This window comes from Seriola aureovittata, chromosome 18 (genome assembly GCF_021018895.1).
Source record: "Seriola aureovittata isolate HTS-2021-v1 ecotype China chromosome 18, ASM2101889v1, whole genome shotgun sequence".
NCBI lineage: Eukaryota > Metazoa > Chordata > Actinopteri > Carangiformes > Carangidae > Seriola > Seriola aureovittata.
In genome coordinates this window covers 1,326,545-1,342,755 of record NC_079381.1, presented here as the reverse complement: position 1 = coordinate 1,342,755, position 16,211 = coordinate 1,326,545, and the positions used below count along the sequence as shown (strand labels likewise).

At 40.6% G+C, this 16,211-nt stretch overlaps 1 protein-coding gene across 2 annotated transcripts in view; it reads right to left on the bottom strand.

Annotated features, from left to right (window-relative positions):
* Window positions 1-2,047: 2,047 nt before the first annotated feature.
* The window catches only part of megf10 (multiple EGF-like-domains 10), a 59,353-nt gene continuing 45,189 nt past the window's right edge, over window positions 2,048-16,211 (bottom strand). For both annotated transcript variants that reach the window (XM_056404335.1, XM_056404336.1), the window contains 15 exons: window positions 14,997-15,117; window positions 14,113-14,276; window positions 13,581-13,683; window positions 12,739-12,885; window positions 11,289-11,423; window positions 10,856-10,984; window positions 10,619-10,747; window positions 10,275-10,403; window positions 9,675-9,803; window positions 9,008-9,235; window positions 8,657-8,772; window positions 8,021-8,141; window positions 6,987-7,031; window positions 6,685-6,894; window positions 2,048-5,936 (listed from right to left, as the gene is read on the bottom strand). In XM_056404335.1, the coding sequence (XP_056260310.1) occupies window positions 5,770-5,936; window positions 6,685-6,894; window positions 6,987-7,031; window positions 8,021-8,141; window positions 8,657-8,772; window positions 9,008-9,235; window positions 9,675-9,803; window positions 10,275-10,403; window positions 10,619-10,747; window positions 10,856-10,984; window positions 11,289-11,423; window positions 12,739-12,885; window positions 13,581-13,683; window positions 14,113-14,276; window positions 14,997-15,117 (2,073 nt within the window). In that variant the 3' untranslated portion in view covers window positions 2,048-5,769. The remainder of the gene's footprint in view (window positions 5,937-6,684; window positions 6,895-6,986; window positions 7,032-8,020; window positions 8,142-8,656; window positions 8,773-9,007; window positions 9,236-9,674; window positions 9,804-10,274; window positions 10,404-10,618; window positions 10,748-10,855; window positions 10,985-11,288; window positions 11,424-12,738; window positions 12,886-13,580; window positions 13,684-14,112; window positions 14,277-14,996; window positions 15,118-16,211) is intronic.

Below are 16,211 nucleotides of genomic sequence, written 5' to 3'. Positions count from 1 at the left end.
ATTGTCTGAGACCATGAGGAGATCATGCATAACCTTAACCAGAGCTGTTTCTGTGCTATGATGGACTCCTGACTGAAAATCTTTAAACAAATCATTCCTATGCAAATAATCACACAACTGATTTTCAAGGATTGTAGAAATAAAGGAGGTTGAATGTAGGTCTGTAGTTGACTAAAACACAAGAGTAGGCTTCTTAAGTAGGGTTTAATTACCGAAACCATAAAAGCCTGTGGTTCATTACCGGTTAATACAGATACTACAGACTTAGTATAGAAGTATTGAATAAAGGAAAACATCCTCGAACAGTTGGAACAGGGTCTAGAAGACAGGTCGATGGATTAGATGAAGAAACTGTTGAAGTTAGTGCAGAGAGATCTACAGGAGAGAAGCAGTCTAAATATAAACCAGTTACTGTACTGGACAGTATTTCTGAGTCAGCTGTGGGGAGGAGACGGTGAAGATTTTCTTGATTTTATTTGTAAAGAAGCTCATAAAGTCTCTACTACTGAGGGTTAAAGGAATAGACGGCTCAATAGAGCTGTGACTGACTTTCAGCCTGGCTATAGTGCTGAACAGAAACCTGCGTTAGTTCTTGTTTTCTACTATTAATGATGAATAATCATCAACTTGTGTGGAAGTAAAGTGGAGATAGTTGTCCTCCAATATGTTGACACATGCCAGTGAACTAAATAGCAATGGAATTCTTACTTTAAAGATGAAAGTCCAGTGTTTAACCTTGTTAACATCCATATGATGTTTTTATATAATACAGACATGATGACAGAAATAATCATCAACACCATGACTGAGTATTTCCACCTTGAACTGCAGTGAACCAATGACAGTCTCATAAACACAGATTCAGACAGTCAGGGTTTCATATGTCACAAACCTCAGGAACCAATCCTGTCAATTTGTGGGGACAGGGGGTGGGGCTAAATAAACCTAAAACCTTGTCAGTACAGAAAGCCAGAGTTAGCATTAGCACAACTGCTAAAACTAGGCCCAGTTCTAGACAGCTTTGATGGGGGGGGGGGGGGGGGGGGGGGGGGGGGCATTAAGAGATGTTGATTGGTCACTAACTGCCAGACTTCAAGACTCATCACTGGGGTTCTCTATGAGTGTTCTTTAAGACTGTAAACTACAACATGCACTGTTTAATGTTCTCTAAAACTGAAGCCATAGAATCTAATAATACATAAGCCCATAATGTATTTAATCTTAAACATCTGCGTCTAGAAAGTGATCACAAATGATTGACAATAAATAATCACAAAAACCACAGTTTGCAAGTAGCCAAATAAATCTGTCAGATCCAGACATTAAATCTCATGGATTAACTAAAACTAAAACCAGCTGTTCTCATCAGAGTCAAGTCACTGAGTGTGAGTGAAGTAGGCTGGTAACCAGAGTGTAAGTAACTGAGTGATGAAGTGAAGTGAAGTGTATCCAGTTTTTATATGACCAGACCAGCCAATCAGATATAAATAAACTATGATTATTTGAATGTGGCATGTTTATGATTGGTCAAATGGAGAAGGACTAAATAAAATACTTTTTTTCTTTAAATTTGGGATGAAGCGGGATGATTTGATGGGGTACTGAGAGCACTTGGTGGAAGAAGAGCACTACAGAGGATCATAAACACGGCACAGAAGCTTATTGGCTGCCAGCCCCCGTTATCTCAGCAGAGCCAATAACATCACCAAGGACTCCACACATCCTGCTAGAGCTGCACAATTAATCCAAATATGATTGAAATCGCAATATGGCCAAGTGCAATATCCAAATTGCAGGAGCTGCAATAAGGTAAAATGTGTCACAACATTGTTGTGCATTGTTAGCACCATACCTGCAGACCTATCATGCGTTTTGGGTTTTGTTTATATAATGAAAAACGAAAGCAAAAGAAGCATAACAGACTACAGGGGTCGTGGCTGAATCATCGTCATTGGGGAGTGTGCAGTGGCAGCTTGTGTGTAAATGATCTTCCAGCTGGAGAATTAAAAAACCAATTAAGAGGCAAGAAACAGAAGATGCTCGGTAATCCTTTCAGAGCAAACATCTTTAGTGGTCATTTAAATACACAGTGTTCTGGCAGATTAGAAAGGGGAAACATTACAAAAGAAAGTCTCAAGTTTCCTAGTTTACATACTGTAATTGTTACATGATTAACCAAATGCCACATGTGTTCCTGTTCTCAGTTTCAGACATAAGACGCTAGGTGATATTAACATTTTTTACATCAGCACTGATAAAATTATTTACATTATTTTACAAACATTTCAGACAGGCTCAGAATAGCTTAAGACTGTTTGCTATTCTAGGCCTTTCAGGACAAAGGAAATACAGAAAAACTACAATCAAACTAGTGACATTTTTCTTGACACTTTTCTGTGGAATATGACAAAGTTTATCACTGGTTAATAATGTGAACGGTCCCGTCAAAATGATCCAAAAAGCTAAAGTCCAGCTTAAGCTTGCATTTCATTAGACATGCTGAGCCCTTTAAATTGGCAGTATTAAAGATCAACTGTCAGTGACTGGGTGTTAATGTACAGATGACTGGATTAATCTGGTGATATGAGGATGAAGTGGTGACAACATGATCATGTTATTGTGGAACTCTTATCACACCCAGCAAACATATCGTGTTGGGTTCTTCAGTCTAAAGATCAGCACTGGTGGGAAGTCTCCACACAGGAGGTCCTGAAATCTCCTGCTGGACTGGATCCCTGCTTTGGGGACTTGGAAGTCCCTGGAACTAAATCTGGGCTCTGCTCAATGTTAACTGCAAGTTCCAGGTAACTTTGTTAGCAGTACCTGGAAGTTAGATTGTCAGCAGTGCTGTCAATTGTGATTGGTCAAACAACAAGCACAACAATAACCAGCATGTGACATCCGGAGCAGGACAACAAAAACTTAAAAAAAAGAAGAATAAAGACAGTGGAAAACGCTCAGTGGACAAACCAACACTGCAGAACCTTGATATAATGTTAATGTAGTTTAACATGATGCCATTGACACAGGCTGGTTTTGTTTGCACTGTTGGGTGAGGGTGATATGAAAGGCTCAGGAACATGTGTCTTAACCACTATTTCACTACTGTGTGGAGCTGGAGAACCAAAGAGAAGAACAGTGGAGAACATGTGCCGGACAAGCCAACACGTCCAGGGTTTCACTAGTGTTTGGTGACAGAGGCGGTTGCCACAGATTCTTCATCAGCAATAAATCTTCACATAAATAATATTAGAGCCACATCTTCTATAGTTGTCCGTTTGTTTGCCTTCTTTGTTTTGCCATTTAAGAGTTTATATCGGAAAATGTCCTGGTTTGTAAAATACACTGTGTATATACGGAAGAGTCAAGTAGCAAAGCTCCAGGTTGTAGGTTGTTAAGCTTCTTCCAAACATGATGAAGATTGTCTCACTGTTGCATTTTTAATGGTTTATATCTGGAACATCCTGGTTTGTAAAAAGCCGTGGAAACACAGTGAAGACCTGTACATGGTTCAGGTTCTGTAGAGGCCCAGGTTCTGGTTCCTGCAGTGCCTCCTGAACATCACTGGGTGGCTCTACACACGGGTTCGAGTTCCCATGTTTGCAACCATGTAGTCTTGGTAATTTTCACCATGCTGTGTGCTGTGTCTACTTTCACACAGAACCTAAAATAATGTATTAAGTAACACTCCATTCATGCATAACAAAGTTATTCAGTACATCAACACAATGAGCAAACAAACAAAAAGAGAATGCATTTAACTTATGTTCAGTATGTCATCAGAAAAATATGAAATGATCAAATCATGTCAGTGTTCAGTGTCAGAGCTTGTAGCCAAAATCCTGTCATGACAACATTTCACAAACAGCATTGTGAAGTGTTCAGAAAATCAAAAAGTACCTGCAGCGTACTGAATGACATTCCCACTGGGAGGCTGGGACTAATGCTTGAAAACTGGGTGGTTATATTTTCTTTTTTAAATCTTATTCTGTCTGCATTGTGATCCAGTACATAGCCATAGCCCTGCCGCTTCATCAGTCCTAAATACCTAACTACTGTGTTAATGAAGCAGAGTTATCACAGGCCCATGTGTTGTGTTTACTGACACTACAGAGGAATAGGTCTTGGTCATTTTCCCACCACTGTTTATCAGGAGCTACTGTTTGTGTGAGGGACTCAAACTGGGGCTGTTGTGTGGTAGCTGACATATGAAACACAATTTGGGGTTGGAGAACCAACTTTCAAATCCGAACACACATACAAGCTAACTTGAGCCAAAGAAGAAGTTGTTTTGTTGTATAGAATCACCTGTATTAACATTATATGCAACAAGAATCAATGCGGTTATGTGTTAATTACAAACCAAATCATTTTTCCTCTTTAAGAACTGGGATCTGATCACAGTGTGGCCAGTCCAGAAGCATTCAGACTGAGATGTGTTCGTGCATTTACACCTGCATTAACATGTTTCACCGGATCCACACATGATATCCAAACACACCAATACTAGAAACAGGCTGGAGACAGGGTCAACATGTTGCCATGGGGATCATGTCGACCAAGATCACCATCTTGTTTCCAACTACCTTTGATAATCACTTTAAACGGACTACAGTAGCTCAGCAACAAACATGCAATATATGTGCAGCAAAAATAAAAGTACTTATGGAAGAACATGTTGGCGATAATGACCATGGAGCAGTATGAATAGCTGATATGATGTTTATGAATGATGGTTTTAGTTGTTTAAAATAAAATCAAAACACGATATTCTACATATTATTCTACTGATGAACTGAACAGGAAATTATATGAAATGACATAAAATCAAAAATGGAATATTGTTACAATAAGAGGAGAAGGAGCAACTTGAAATACTTTTGTAAAAATAGTTTTGTACCTTTGGTTAACTTAAATACTAATTCAGCACTGACTGATTACATCTGATGTCATTACTATGTGCAAACATCAACACCTTCAGCAGCTCGACTCGTCCTCGAAACGTAAACACCTAATCTTTGATACAATCGCTAATATTCAACCAAATTAGCCATTTTCTAATACTGTTGTTACAAAAAGAGATTTGATTGGTGTTGAATATTATACACAAACAATATAAAGGCTTCAGTACGCTTGAAACAAAGTGCTTTGATCATTTAAAAGCATCTGAAACCACTTTTTCAACACTGGAATTGGGAGGGTTCTGCCTCTGACTGTTTTTGCAACTTTCTGAATCACACAATCTCATCATGCCCACTTTTATGCAGCAATTAGCCAGGTGTGTGGAGATGTGACAAGGGGGCGGGTCACTTCTCGTCTGTACAACTACGTTCAACACCACAAATGCTTTGACACCATCTGAATGTGTGTGTTATCGCCATTTGAGACCGCAAGACACAGTTCTTGGAGAGAGGTCGGGAACACTTGAAACACTTTCGTCGTTCATCAAAGGTCGGACAAAACCTCATAGAACCTGGTTTGTCCAAAACAAACAGCAAAAGCAAACCTTCCCTCCCTGACACATGGAATGACCTACGAAGACTTCATTGCAGTTTTAAAAAAAATGCTATAAAATATAAAAGCTGTACCTCCAAATTCATATCCACTCTGTTCAGAGAAAAGTCATGATACATAATTACACTGATAATGACAAAGTATAACAAGTGATAGTATGACATGGGCATAAGGTGTGCCTGCTGGAGGAATCATCCAGTGCTGGAGCTGTTGACTGGAAGTGAGACCTGATCTCTGCACTGAGTGTCTGCGCCATCATTCACTGTCCGGCTCCTTGAGCTCTGATGACGGACTCTCTCTGGCTGGCAGGAGGTCATAGTGACACGGGATGTGGCTGTTTTTTGGTAGATCGTACGGATCCTGACCAAACTGTACGTGGTCGCTGCCGTCTCCGGGGGGCGGGATGGTGCTTAACGTCGGCTCTAAAATCAAAGAAAGGTGAGTCAGCGGTTGCAAGACGTAAATTAAGTATGAAGCTGGTGTGGTGCGAGGAATAATCCAACATTTTGTAAAAAATTTGGAACATCACATCATCAACATCATCTCAGTGCAGAGGTAGGTCCAGGACATGTTTAGCCTAGCCTAGCACAGGAATTGCAGGGATCTATCCGCTGCGACTGGCTGCCTTGACGACAACTTTTGTCATATTTATTGTACATATTATCATATTATGTTTTCTCTGCATGTAACTTTTCTGCAGCAACTATAGCAACAGTTTGCCATCTTGTTTGCTCTGTGTGGTTTTTGTCTGATTTTTATAAAAACACATTGTTTATAGCATGGTGGATTTATCTGGATTGATGCATAATTAAAAAAGCTTTGCTAGGTAACATTACCTTCCTTGTTATCATAGCTACAAAGCTAAAGTCCTCCCTACTTTTACTCCACTGTGTTTATGGTGTTGTGTTTATTTTCATGTTGTTTGTTTGATGAAGTTTCATATTATAAGGCTTGTTTTTCTTCAGCTCTGGGTTCCAGCATTGTGTCGTTGCCTTAGCAATGCACATCCATGAATTTGGGGGGGCGGAGCTTCTGAAGGAGCACTGAAGGGTGGGATGTATTTGTTTTGCTGCTGTTTTTTGTTTACTCTACCTTTAATGCAACCGAGGTATACTTCTCTACAAAGCACTCACAATGACAACAAAACACATGTAGACTACAGCGCCTCACCAACTTCATAGACGTTGCGGTTGTTGGCGGGGTTGCTGTTGCTGATCTCAGTGTACGGTGAATCCCGTCTGGCTGGTGACTTCATTTCCACGTAGCCACACTCTGTGTTTTTGGCCGTCAGCAGGGGAGGGTCCTTTATCGTGGCGTACGGGTTTTCAGAGCTGTTGAGGGAACAGGAACTAGCGTGGTAGGGCGTGCCCTTCACCAGATCTGGATGACACGGACAGAGGAGCCAGTGAGACGCGAACACCGGCATTACACCGTCACCGCTCAGCATTTATTATTGGAGATCCAGAACCTACCTCGTAATGATTTCCCCATGTATCTCCTATCGATCCCGTACGCTCCTGGTATGAAGAAAAATGGAAAATTAAATGGTGGAAGCAAATATGATGTGAGCGACTATTATGGCTACATTATGTTGAGTGTTCATCATCATCTTAATAAATTAAGAACTGTGGTTGCAATAGAGAAAAGTCTCTTCCACATCAATCAAGATGCAAAGACAAAAGAACTGCCAGTAAATTATAGTTGAATAACTTCACATCTCCGCCAAGAAGCAATGAGACCGTGGACTGTTGACAGTGGCAGCTTTACCAAGGCAGAGTGTTTATGACACCCCCATGGAGCTGCTGTGGTAAGGATGCATTATCCTTCAACTCTGCACCAACTCCAACATACTTTTTTTCTGATGCAAAGTCGCTCCCTAATCACTACTCGAAGGCTATGTTCACATTACATGCTGAAATTACCCAAAGTGACCAAGATCTGACTTTCTCATATCACATCGTTGCCACTTGCGCATGTGGTCCTAGATCTGATCTCTGTTTATACACCGTTGGCCATATGATTTATTTACGGTTCACTCATTAGTATTTTAAGCCAGTCTTATAGACTGAATAGTTCTATTGAGACCGAGCTTGTGTCCCCCAGTTCCTGAAGTGCTTGTAAGCGATGGAAAAAGTCAGTGAATGGACATTGGTGCCGTCTGCCTCTTCGTTGGAGTCAACCAGTCAACTGTCAGCTGTTACTTCAACACAGAGACTGGAACTGTCATGTAGTAAAAGAGATAGAACAGGGTGCTGTAAACTGTATATTCAGGAGGAGACTGAACCCTGTTATGTGCACCAATATATATGGATAACAATCTGTCTCCGCAGGTGGGGCATGAACCTACTCACTGGAACGTCACTAAGCCTTTGAACACAACAGTGCTGGTATATATAGTGGGATAGAGGTGCTCTATCATTTAAAGCCAACAATACACAAAGACACCAACTTGCAGCATTAAATATCTGTGAGTGCACAGTACAATACAACACCCTCCATGACTCACCCAGTTCATTGAAGCAGTCCCCTTGTTTCCAGTCTGCAGGCAGGGTGCCGGTGTGATCAGGTAGAGGAGCCCCTTTCCTCGGATCCACGTTCTTCAAGTTCACAAACAGCTGGTTGTTCTTCTGCAAATACATGATTGCATAAAGTTAAAGGGACAAACATCAGTTGTTAGAATATTTTGTACCACTTCATAATAAGACTCCCCTACATAAGACATAAGATTCATAAATGGTTCAGAATTAGGTTATTTATTTGGTTGTTAACACTTTAAAAATCAATAAATAAACAATTCTAAACAAGTTATAAACACAGTTCTCATAGTTTGATGCAGGCTCACTATTTGGCAAGATCAACTTTATGCTTACTGCTCATTAAAGTGTAAGTAAATAATGAGATATGAGCCTCAACAGTACAGAGAAATGTGGGCTCGCTATGAGGCGAGCAACAGGTCACTGTTGGCCTTGTTAGCTAATGTGTTATAACAGCTTATAAATGATTCATAAAATGTTAAAAAGCTAATTAATAAACTAGTTATAAACCACTGATAAATCCTTTATAATGGTTGTCTGATTGTAAAGTGATGCAGAATATTCATTATTCAAACAAACACACTTTATAATGATTCTCACTTCCATACCTTTCCATAGGGGCCGTTGTTAATTCGCGGGGGGCTGATGCACTGGGTCAGAGTGTGGTAGCTGGGGTTGGAGAAGTAGTTGCTGGGGTGGGCCTCACATGCTGGTGGGTGAGCATCTGAGAAATGACCAGGATGATTCAATTCAAAAGCGTTTAATTTTCACACAGATCAAGAATCAAGTGGACGATACAGTAAAACTAATCTGTTGCTATATAATGACTTACTTACTTCATGATTTATTTATAATTATCACACAGAAAAACATGAATCACATTGTGTAACCAGAGAGCTTCCTTGCTTTTACACACTGTATAATATCCTTGTTCACAGCATTTCCCCCCTGTAATGTACCTGTGACGGTGTAATCCGCAGTGACCCTCATGGCAGGAGTGTAGGTCACAGCCGGCATGGTGGGCTCTTTGCCCTTCTGCTTGTTCCTGTAGATGATGAGGAGGAGCAGGAGGAAGAGCACCAGCAGCACCAGGATGATGATTCCTGCGATGGCTCCAATCTGGTAGGTGTCTACCGGCATGGCTGCACTGGTCAGACTGTTGAGGCTGCCCACCACCACCACACCAGCTGCAGACAGGAGGAGGAGGAGGAGGGAATATACAACCACAATCAGAGTCTGTTCAGTCTCACTGAGCATTTACATTAAAAAAAATAAAACTACACAACATAGTTATTTCAAAAGTAGAAGACTGCCAATGTTGAGTCAAGTAATCTGATTACAGTAAACAGATCTGATTCCATTTGTACTGAGATCAGATTGCCTATAGACAGATTTAGAAAAGAATAACGTACAACACACGTTGAATATTGAGTCCCTGAAAACATCGGGACAATTTAGAAATATACTTTAAAATCTTTAAAATCTCATTTCTGTGAATGTAACTGTTTTTATTTTTATTAGGAATTTATTTTTGTTTGTTTTTTTTCTGTTTATGTAATCTGTAATCTGTAATGTAATAAATAAAGGTTGATGATGATGATGATGATGATGATGATAAGGCTTCACCTTGGTCACAGCGAGCTCCCTTCCAGCCTGGGTTGCAGTAACACGTTCCGGTCATGTGATCACAGGTGGAGTTATTCAGACAGTCACACACCTGACGGCAGCCGTAACCATATGAACCAGGAGGACACTCTGGAAGTGAACAGGTGATTATTTAAATCAGCAGAAATGGGGACAAGGCATCTAACACAAAGTATCTGTATGGGAGAACATCACTGAAGTTACTGAGAGAAGTTCATATTACACATAAATTATGCAGACAGTTTAAACACACACACACACACACACACACACACACACACACACACACACATTAAAAAAAAAAAATTTTTTTTATTTACCTTAGTTAATTATATATAATATATTCATTTTTTTCTAATTTTCATTTTAATTGAATTGTATTATTCTTGAGACTTATTGTTGCTGACCTGCAATCAGGCCAATAAAGCATGATTGAAGATTGAATTGAGAAATTGTAAAAGAAAAGAAAAGAGAAGAAAAGAAAAGAAAAGAAAAGAAAAGAAAAGAGAAGAAAAGAAAAGAAAAGAAAAGAAAAGAAAAAGAAAGACGGACTGGTGACCTCAGGTGGACAGTGGGACGTACTTTGTTCACAGTGACGTCCCATGAAGCCGGTGCGACAGGTGCACTGTCCAGAGATGTGGTCGCAGTCGGCTCCGTTCCTGCACTGGCAGGTCTGAGAACAGTCCTTCCCATAGAAGCCTAGAGGACAGCCTGCAAGGAAGACATCACACAGCACACATCAGGACATACTCTCACTATGATCTGTTTCTGAAATAAACTTCACAGGTCGTGTTGCATACACTACATGTATCAAAAGCAACTTCATGCAACAATAACACAACTAAGATGAAGTGAACAGAGGTGAATAAACCCCTAAAGCAAAGCCAGTGTGTGTGTGTGTGTGTGTGTGTATATGTGTGACTGACGTTGTGTGCAGTAGAGGCCGGTCCATCCTGGGGTGCACTTGCACTCGCCATCATAAGCGCTGCAGTAGGCTCCATTGTGACAGTTACATGTGTGGATGCAGTTGGGTCCCCACTGACCAGGGGGACACGCTGCAGCACAGACAACATGTAAAATCATATAAATATCCTCCCTGACATTATAAAACACTTCAGAAGCATCATGTATATTATTCATTTATTATTATTGTGTGAACGCACGCTGGGAGCAGTCGCTGCCAATCCATCCTGGATAACACTGACAGGAGCCGTCGATGGGGTTACAGGTGGCGTTGTTGGTACAGCTGCAGCTCCACACACAGTTCTTCCCGAAGCGACCACTGGGACAAACTGCGAATAAGATATGTGTTTGTTAATGGGTCATGCTAAGCCACTTATCTGATCTCAGATATTATCAATGGTTGCTGATGAGCTTCACTGTGACATTCTTATTGCACACAATAATGTGTGCAATAATGTTGTTTGAGTAGTGTGTTACATCATTGGTTCCGGTATTATAGTAAATAAATCCCTGCAGTTTAGGGAGTGTCATAAAAGGAAGAGATTTTTTGGAACAGCCCTTCTAGGACTCAAACCAACAGGGAGCCTTTGAAAGTCCACATGGGTCGACCCCTGAGTCTTCTGCCGTGCTCACCTTCGTTGCACAGCGTCCCCTTGAAGCCCGGCAAACAGTCACACTGTCCCGTGATGTGGTGACACGGTCCGTTACTGTGGACGCACTGTGGACAGGTCTGACTGCAGCGGTGACCGAAGTAACCTGGAGAGCAGACTGCAGGAGAACCAGAGGAGACTTCAGTTAACCTGATTCACCAAGTTAACAGCTGATTAAGCATCAACAAATGGGATGATCTTTTAGGAGCCTTCTGGGAGTGAAAGAATCCACATGAGTTCAGGGTGTAATTTAACATCAACTTTCATATGCGATTCAGTTATGACCCTGTTAGAGAATCACTCAGACTGGACACAAACCAACAGTTTATCCAGACTACTGTATATAAACCACTTCATTTGCAAGTCAACTGAAATGTCACCAATGAGCCCAGAGGACAAGTGTCTGTGAACTACGGTAAGAACAGTAGGTCAAATATTCAGCAAGAAGTGGATCTGTAAACTCTGATGGTTGTTCACACAGATTATTTTACTGTTCACCTTTGTTTCCTCTTTTAAATAAGGTTTGTTTATAACCCGTCTGACTGTCAGATGTCACCAGAACTGTTAACTATAATTTGAATGATGGATAAATGGAAATTAGACTGAAGTTGAATAAACATCCTTAAAATTGAAGTATTAAGGACTTTAAGCAGCCACGGTTGAAGAGACAGCTACAGCATGATGCAGTGACATAGATTCTATGTCGACACTTCCTAACATTGCAGCACGACTGTCAAGTCAAGTCAAGTACATTTTTATTTGTATAGCGTCATTTCACAACATACGTTATCTCAAAGCACTTTAGACTTTCTCTTTATAATAATATTTACCCAACAATATCCACCAAAGAGCAAGTGCTAGGCGACAGTGGCAAGGAAAAACCTCCTACTGTCTACTACAGGAGAAAGACTAGTTTGCCGTACCCTGTGACACGTTAAAGAATCAGTACGTTTCTGTCATATTTCAATGACACCGTTAGTAGTTTTATGGATTATGATTTTATTTGTTGAAGATACCTGCTGATTTTTCCTGTTTATTCATAGACATGTAGCACAAACTGTTGTAAACCTCCATCCTCCCTCTGCAGCCCACAACCTCACTGTGCTGTGTGTTGATGAAACCATGACACTGTCCGTGGTGCTGAAGTGACAGAGAGATTTAAACAAACTCCTCATCTGATATTAAACTGTCTCTAAAGCAAAGATCAGCAGCTCTCGGCTCATTTAAGAGACACATTGTAGCAACTTTCAGAGCGTTTCCTGAAGAAGTGAAGTAGCTGTTGTTAGAGTTAAATGTTGCTTAGAGATCTTTGATTTCCATTACTATGGCAACACGTTGGAATGCATACATGCGCTGTAGCCATCACTTCAACCGTTGCTGCTTAAAGTCCTTATTAGCTGTGAAGCAGCAGTGTGTGATGCTGCAGGACTTACTCCTCTGGCAAGTGGTGCCTCTGTATCCGGGAGCACACTCACACGTTCCTTCATCTGGAGAGCAGGAGGCTCCGTTCTTACAGTTACAGGGGGTGGAACAGTTCGGGCCCCAGCGGCCCTCTGCACACACACTGTCACAGTGGATACCTACACACACACACACACACGCACACACACACACACACATACACACACACACAAAAATACAGATAATTTTTACCACATTACAGTGACTTCAGCACCAGTCACATCACAGGTGAAGCTCAGGTGTAACAGCTGGTTTGGTTTAGCTGTTTCACAGTTATTATACATATATACTGAAAGGTCCATAAAATCAAAAAATGAGCAAATGATTTTGGATATTGACCACGCTGTAAGTATTACATGTTTTTACTTTATAATCATTGGTGGAAAATAACTTAACATTTACTCAAGTAAAAGTTGATTGGAATAGTTGAAGGTATTTCCATTTCATATGTATACTTTATATTTCTACTTCTCTACAGCTTAGAGGGAAACATTGTACTTTTTACTGCTCTACATTTAGTCAGTAAATATAAATAATTCTTATTTTAAAGGAGAAGATTTTAAATTAGATTTTCTGTTGAATAATTTATTTACCTTAGGTTTTTTTTCATCCATAAATGTAAATGTATTAAGACACATTATTGATGCCCTAAAATGATATTCTATTTTAATTTTGTTTATTTTGGGTCTTTTAGTGGATTATATTCCTGTTAACACTGTGTGCTTGCTTTTCTAAAAAGCCTATTACTGATGATGTAACACCTGCCTGATATTGTTGTACAATTTCTACTTATATAAAAGAAAAGAAGTCTCACCAGTCCATCCAGCCAGACAGCGGCAGTGACCAGTGGAGTGGTGACATCCATCAGCGTGACTACAGTCACAGCGTTCTTTACACTCAAGACCATAGGTGCCGTCCTGAGGAACAGTAACAAGACAGAAGCAGTTCTTTAGTCTTTGATGGCAGTTAACATATGCAACCTCAGAATAACTACAAGGTCAACTGTCATTCTAACAGAGCGATGCACAAACATGTTGGATGCTTGTTTAGGAGTGTAGGATTTGTACAGGCTGTTAAATGTTATAGTATAATAATATATAATATATAATACAAAATAACACAACCAACGCAAAATCTCAGGTTGTAATGTCAGAACTACAGTATGTGATTTGCAGTGTTAAAATAAACACCAGCTGAGTATAAAATCATAAAAAGAGTGATTTTCAGTGGATTAGAGCTGTGATTTCCTCACTGCCCGTGAACACAACTGTGTTGGTCTCAAGAGGGTCAAAACAGAACAAAACAAAACTATTATTTGTGCACTCAGAGAGTCCACATCCTCTCACCTGGCAGTGCAGCTCACACTTCTCTCCCCTCCAGCCGGGGGCACAGGTGCAGTGACCGTCCAGGGCGTTACACGACCCTCCATTCCCACACTTGCAGGTGAGGTTACAGCTCAGACCCCAGGTACCACTGGGGCAGTTGATGGAGCAGTCCACCCCATGCCACCCTGATTAAACACGGTCAGTGAGATGTAAACGTAAACATAGAATCACATTACTTGTGATTAACAGTAGCTGTAATGCAATTATCAAAAAAACGCGAGAACAGTTTCCTTGAAATAATGTGAACAGCAAAAGTTGTCAAGGAAGAAGTTATGAAACCAAAACTGTGTTTCATAATGGAGTCATTCCACTGGAGAAAAAACATAGTGCCCTACACATAATGAAATAACTAAAGCTATTCTAGTAGACCATTATCATGTGATATAAAACAGACTTTTTAAAGGTCCATATGTTCTAAAGGTCTCAGCCACACCCCAAGTCCCGCCCACCTGGACCCATCATCCAACCTTGCAGGATTTGGTTTCTCTGAGTGTTTACCTGAAATATGCTTTATTTTTATTGGATCACCCAGAAAACAGTCAGCCAATCAGAAGACATCCTCCTCTCTTCTGATTGGCTCACCGACCTGTTGTTACTAGAGCTCCAGAGAGGAGCCTGAGAGATGCATTGAGATGGTTTTTGGTTCTTAAAACCACAAATATCTTATGGATCAACACTTCAAATAAAACACAGAAGAAGAGGAAAATATGGAGCTTCAAGTAAAAAAAAAAAAAGCAATGCAATACATGATATTGACTCATTTCATTTAAAGATTCATATCATATTTACTTATTTAATATTAATCATGATCTAATGTCATCCATACTCTTTCCCCCTCTGCTCACCTGGTTTACAGGAGCAGGATCCGTCCACAGGTGAACACTGAGCTCTGTTCTTACAGTTACAGCTGGATGAGCAGTTCACTCCATGTGTCCCTGCCGGGCAGGGGACCGAACAGTTGGGACCCTGAGAAGGTGGAAAGAAAATGGTCACAGTTGGCTGTGAGGACAGAACACTGATGGCCAAACATCGTCAACAATGAAGAGACACAATCAGTTCATCTGCTGCGTTTGAATCAATTCGATCCATAAGTAGATCAAAACACTTTCCACATCTCTCTTACTTGTCTAGTTGTCATACAATTAATCATTATTTTGTTATGTGATCAGTACATGTGTGACATCACTGATTTATCCACATTGTTTGATCAGTCAGAGCTTTGCAAAGTTGCCAAGTTTGTGTGTTTTCAGCAAATCGCTGCCTTTTTTTGATTAATGGAAACTTGACTATATCTGGCAACCCTCAACATCAAACTGTATTCTGCACTGTTGAGCAGCTGCAGCCCGTCTGTAGCAGTACAGGAACTGGTGATGAGTGATGAAGCAGTCAGTATTCATAGTCCAGATGTTCTTCAGCTGGATGTTATATGGAAATCTCACGAGTCAGCTGTTGTTAGCTCATTAACGATTGTTATTAAAGACATGAGGCCCTTTTTAAAGAATCAGAGTGTAAGTAACAGCTGAGCTTCACAAATAAAATTCTGTGACAATCCAAACATTTATTTTCTTTGAAATTAGTTGGGGAGAAATTTTACTATTCAGTCATCACATTCCCTTTCCCCCTCATCATCAACACATGGACATGATTTATAAGATACATCAGCCACAGCCTGTTCAACTGATTAGTTTGTTCATGTCAGGCATTATTTTATTCTGAAAATCCTGATAGACAGATGAAGTACAGGCTCTCAGGTGAGCTCTGATGTCACAGACAGGTAAGCTGCAGTCTCTCAGGGGAGCTCTGATGTCACACACACACACACACACACACACACACACACACACACACACACACACACACACACACACACACACACACACAGACAGGTGAACTGCAGGTGAGCTCTGATGTCACAGACAGGTAAGCTGCAGTCTCTCAGGGGAGCTCTGATGTCACACACACACACACACACACACACACACACACACACACATAGACGAACTGAATGACAGACAGAGCTACAGAGTCTCACAGCAGATACACAGAGCAGCTCCACCCAC